Here is a 5,794-nt window from a genome sequence, read left to right on the forward strand (position 1 = left end):
ACGTCAGAGCGCTGGCGGTGCCTGACGTTCCGCCACCTGCACCCGCCGGCCGTAGCCGAGCTGTTGGGAGCGGGCTAGGTGAGGGCTTGGCGCGCTCTGGCGTCACGCTGACGCTGTCACGGCACGGGTCCTCGGTCCCGACTTCAAAGTCACTTTGCGGGAAGTCGCGGGTTTTGACTGGACTGCGGTGGTGGAAACGTGCGGGATTTCAGCTCCGTCATTCTATCTACGCAGGATGGGATAAGGCGTGGCCGGCCGAGAGCAGACACCGTCCGTGACCTCATCAGTGAAGGAGAGCACTCTTCTAGCAGAATACGTTGCAATATCTGCAACAGGGTCTTTCCACGAGAGAAATCGCTGCAGGCCCACAAACGAACTCATACCGGTGAGTAAAGGGAAGGTGTGGGTAGCTGGCGTGAGCAGCTTAGGAAGCAGCAGGGAAGGAATTAAAAAAAAAAACACAAACAAACCACAAAAAAATCCCCAACGAACTCGACCTGTTGATATTTTATTGTAACTGTTAAATTAATCATACTTTTCTTCCAATGCTTGTTGGTGCAATCGAAGTCTTTGTAACTGTGTTTGTCATGGGGAAGCGCAGCAGCAATTTGGGCTATGATGGTATAGGCAAACTGCGTAAATATTTTATCTGCTGCTGTCACGGGCTTACTTTGTAAGAGGGAGAACTTGGGCTCGGTGCTCTGTGCGTGGTAGCACTTTTTATTCTGACTGCCTCCTCTCTGTGACTGGTTTCCTTCCGGCTGGTGTTCTTTTCACACAGCAATTGAAGTTTAGCTGGAAGAGGAGACAGTAACTGAAGAAGTGGCTGGTAACTTGGGCAGTGTAACACCTTAGAAGTGTAGCTTAAACGTTGAGAGAAGAGTTCAAATGCTTAAAATCGCCATCCAGTTGTCTCTCCCACCGCCTAGAATTCATTTTCTGGGGCGGAGACGGTCACGCTAATTTACTGAACTGTACGTGGAAGGCAACTTGCAGTTAAGTTAAAATGTAGGATCAACTCACTCAATACCCAGCTGAGCTTGAACTGAACAGGAGATGCTGGTTTTTTAAACCAAGCAAATACATCTTTTTTTTTCTTCATGTTCCTGCTGCAATATATTTGCAATAAAGTGTGAACTAACGTAGCTCGCCTCACAATCTGGACGCAGCCGCCAACACACCCCCAAACGCCCAAACCAAACAAAACTCCAGAAAAACCTTGGCTCCCATGGTCTCTTTTTCTGACCCAAGTCACTAAGACTAATCTAGATACTAACATTAAACAGCAGTTTCCTCATGCTCTTTGGTCAAAAGATGTTTTTATTTCAGTTGGTTGTATTAGGTGTTGAGCTTGTACGAACTACTTAGCTGAGCAGGGCTTACCTTGGTGTTATTCCTCCGACTTAGTAAGTCAGCATCACCCTCGTTTTGTCGTCCTTCCGGAGGAGCGGTGGCATGGCACGCCGTTGCATACTTGCACACGGTCGGATCCTCCTGAGGGAGGAGACACCTGCTACCTCTCTTCTTCTCATTGCAGTTTGCATGGGGAAGTCTTCCTTGATGACTGGCCTAAGAAAATTTTCTTGGCTTAAGTCTGGAATAAGTTTCTCTTGCAATCTCCATTTATCCATCACAATGTTTCTCAAATAGTCTTCCCTAATGAGCTATTTTCTACAACTTCCTATGTTACTATACTGTTAACCTCAGTTATTTTACTCTAGTTCAGGCTATGTTAAGGATAAAATTTATCTGGTTACAACGTGAATTACATTACTTGTCCATTTCCTCATTTCACTCCATGTATTTCTTGCTCTATAGGTGGATAGTTTCATGGGACAAAGCTTACGTAGTGCTGTGCAAGAGGCTTAAATCAGAAAATACGACAAGGAAAAATACAATTTTAGATTTTTTTTGGTTTTTCCCCTCTGGAAATAATTGTATTATCCAGTAGCATTGAGCATGTACTTCAAAGTAAAGATCTCTTTGGGGTAAAGTGGATCTCTGCTGTTTGGTACACCAGGGCTTTTTAAGTAGGTGCAAGCATCTGAGTGGGTAAAAGGAGAGCTTGCTTGTGTAAGTCTCAGGCTAGGGACCACCACTGGATACTGTGACTCTTCTTCTATACTCAGCTTTCATAAATCTGTTCTGTTATTATTTTTAAGGTGAAAGGCCTTATTTGTGTGACTACCCAGATTGCGGGAAAGCCTTTGTTCAGAGCGGGCAGCTCAAAACTCACCAGCGTCTCCACACAGGGGAGAAACCTTTCGTCTGCTCAGAGAATGGTGAGCCATCAGAGAACAATTTGCAGCTTTCAGAACTAGGGTCAGTCTAGTACTGGAAACATATGCACGGTCACATGGCAAAGATCCATAGAAGCTTTGGATTTTAATTTTGGAGGAGCTTCTAGGGAAGGGAGGAGCCAGGCAGAATCTGCAAAATCATGCAAATACTTATCTAAGGATTGCATACGTTATTATGTAAGTAGGCTATCAGTAACTGTGTCAGTTGATACTAATGTATAAAACGATGGGGCATGTTATGATCCTTGCAACTAGAGCTTTCTGTTTTCAGTCAAACCTAGGGTTTTGTGAGTGAGGAAGGTTGGATTCAGCAGCATCTTCATCCCAGAGGTGTTATGCTTACTCGTTGGTTGGCTGCTTTCCGTAACGTGTTCTTCAATGTCACTTTGTGTTTTTTAAGGCTGTTTAAGCAGATTCACGCATGCAAACCGTCATTGCCCCAAACATCCATATGCCCGACTGAAGAGGGAAGAGCTCACAGACAGGCTGAGCAAGAAGCAGACGGCTGACAATAAAGCTGTGGCTGAGTGGCTAGCAAAGTAAGTTCCCTCACGGTGTCATCTTTCTCTAAATACTTTTAAGGGTGGTCTGAGAAAGCATTTTATTTTTAGGGGCAAAGAGGTCAGATCCCCAACAAACCAAAACCAGCTGTTCCTCCAGTACAAATCAGCCGCCATTGCCTTTCCTTAAAGAAGTGTGAATTCCTGATCAAGACAAAGTTCCTCATGAGACACTTTCTTTTCTTTTTTGGTTTTTTTTTTGTTTTTGTTCTCTGCTTAAATGCTTCTCTTTGCTTGATCAAAACTTGTTAATACCTTGTTAGCTGGTGCTACAGTCTTGCTGAATTTGCATCTGTATGAGGGGCAACAGTTGTGTATGCCTAGGGAGAAACACCTGCTGGGAACAACATGTAGAGGAGAAATCTGTCACAGATGTTCACTTGGGCACTTTACACTTAAAATGATGAATAAAGGAGGTTTCTGACAGCTTAAATGCTACCATGTAAGGGCTGAAAGATAAAGTCAAATGCAGTGCTTAGTCGGATGCAAGCTAGTACTTGGGAGGTGTTTGCCAGCTTTGAACTGTTGGTGTGCAAGTCAGTTGTATATATTTTAAAAGCATTCCCCACATCTGCTTTTGTAGATACTGGGAGACTAGAGAGCAGCGTGCTCCTGCTTTGAAAACTAAAACAATCCAGAAAACGGATCAGGAACAGCAGGACCCGATGGAATACCTTCAGTCTGATGAAGAGGATGATGAAGAGAAAAACAGCGCTCATTCAGCTGCCCGCCGCCGCCGCCTCCAGGAACAGCGTGAACGCATGCATGGCGCACTGGCTCTCATTGAGCTTGCAAACCTAGCTGTGGCACCGCTGCGACAGTAGATAGGAACAGAGTCTGCCTATACAAAATGTACTTCCTGGTGGTACTTAACCAGTTAGATCCTGGGCATAAGCTAAGCACCTTATTTGCTTATCATAGGCTGCTATTCTGTAGAATTAATGAAGAATGTTGTTGCCCCATAACATGGGGTGAGAGAATTGCACTTTTTGTAAGGTAAAAGACAGATGTAAAGTTTCTAAGTATTTTGTAAATATGGGACTGCATAATGCAGGGTTGACAAATTTATGTGTTGTGGGAAGCTAGATTTTGCAAGGTTAACTCATTTCTTTGAAGCAGTTTTCACAGGAAGCACTTTCTGAACAAAGTGTTTGTGATTAGCAGAATGGTACACGTGGCCAAAGAAGGCTGACAAAAATAGAAGTATTTATCTGACTATTTAAGCAAATTTATATTAAGTGGGGGTCTGCAGATAATCGTTAAGCAGCAAAGAAACCATGTTTTTCTAGTGTCCGTATATCTTTACCTAATATCACTGAGGCGGAAGGCAAAGCCTAGTTATCTCAACTTGTAGAGGGGAAGAAACTGCTTCATGCAGGAAACCGTAAGATCGTTCAGGATCTTCACTGTGACTGCTCAAGGTGTGAGGCTTGACTTTGCTGTTTTACATTTTCTGATTTGATTTCAGCGGAATCTCTTGGTAGCACTTGTTATTCCTAACGTGATGTTAGGAACTTTTGCACATTGTTGGTTTATCTGAAAATGATTAGTCTTGCAAAGTCTAGACAAAGGTAAACAATTGGTAATATTTTTTTCAGATATTTTTGGACCCTGTAGTGATTTGGCACTTGATTTTGTTAATAAAGGGAGTATTTACAGGGTGGTATGGATTTGTAGTAAACTATTCTAGATCTTCTATTAGCAAACACTAAGTTTTAAAGTATTGCTTTTATATTAGCAAATAGAAGCCTCCGTACTTTCTGTGCATAAAGCCACCTTACTGCTTTACTTCAGGATAACATGCCAATTTTGTGTTCACTAACTGTAGCACAGCTATCAATTAAACACTGCAGAAAAGTATTCACAACTAGAAAATAGGCTTCCAAAGATAGTTACAAGTGTGTTAACAGTGTGATTTCATGTATTTCCCAAATAAATGAAGTTACAGAACGCTGCCTAGTACTCAAATGCTGATATAAAATGTTTAGCGGGATATTCTGTCACTTTGTGAATGTTGTATACTTTCAAATAGCATTGTCTCATGGTGACCTTTTTCTGTATTTTGCTTTGAAGGCAACCAGAGATTCCTAATATGCTAACGAAACTTTGTTTTCAGATTGGACTTTTTGTTGTGTGGGGGTTTTGGTTTGTGTTTTGGTTTTTTTTTTTGTTAAGCTACTGCTTTAGGGGATATTAATAATTTACTGACCTGCTTGCTTTAACTTCTTCCTCTCACTGAAGGTCAGGAAATTCAGGTGAGAAGGGAAGCCACTTTCCCTCTCTCTTAAACAAGAGGAAGAAATCATTTTATCAATCACTTGATACAGACTGACCAGATGCATACAGCTGTTCCAGAAAAGTAGCTTGATTTTACACCAGAAACTGCAACTGTTGGATTATGTTCTCTGATAGTTTATAACCTGTCGTGGTTGAAAAATCTCATTAACCCAGTTTGTTTAAATCATGTATTGATGCACTTAACTAAAGAGTAATAGAATAATTTAAAAAAAAAATCATTTTCATTGAATGTAAATAATTTTGCACCAGTGATACGGTTTAACTTTTGCTTTCAGCTCCTAAACTTAGCAGACATCAAGCTCATTTGTTTCTGTTTTAAGCCTTTTAGGCTTAAAAATATGAAACATTAGCCGTTCTAAGCTTCTTAGCCTATGTAAGACTGGTAATTCGCATGTGTAGGTTTGGACTTTCTCAAATAAGTTACGTGCTTTTGACTGTTCAGTTGGCTGCATGCAGATAGTCTGATCCCAAAATGAGCCCTGAGCATAAATCTGTTGTACTTCTGAGTCATAACTCAGAATTGCTCCTGAGAAGTATTTCACAGGGCACAAGACTGTCATTACCAGCCAGTTGCAGACTGAAGTCATAACTTAGTTCGTTAGCATTGATTTTTTTTTTTTCTTTTTTAATTTTTTT

The 5,794-nt window shown here is 41.6% G+C and overlaps 1 protein-coding gene across 1 annotated transcript; it reads left to right on the forward strand.

The window, feature by feature from the left end:
• Positions 1–234: 234 nt before the first annotated feature.
• Positions 235–3,930, forward strand: ZNF367 (zinc finger protein 367; the record flags this gene model as incomplete). Its single annotated transcript, XM_009576924.1, has 4 exons — positions 235–385; positions 2,163–2,282; positions 2,701–2,839; positions 3,444–3,930. Coding segments are annotated over 4 exons (651 nt in total), but the record flags the coding sequence as incomplete, so codon positions are not given.
• Between the last annotated feature and the right edge of the window lie 1,864 nt (positions 3,931–5,794).

This window comes from Fulmarus glacialis, unplaced genomic scaffold (assembly GCF_000690835.1).
Source record: "Fulmarus glacialis isolate BGI_N327 unplaced genomic scaffold, ASM69083v1 Scaffold46950, whole genome shotgun sequence".
Lineage (NCBI taxonomy): Eukaryota > Metazoa > Chordata > Aves > Procellariiformes > Procellariidae > Fulmarus > Fulmarus glacialis.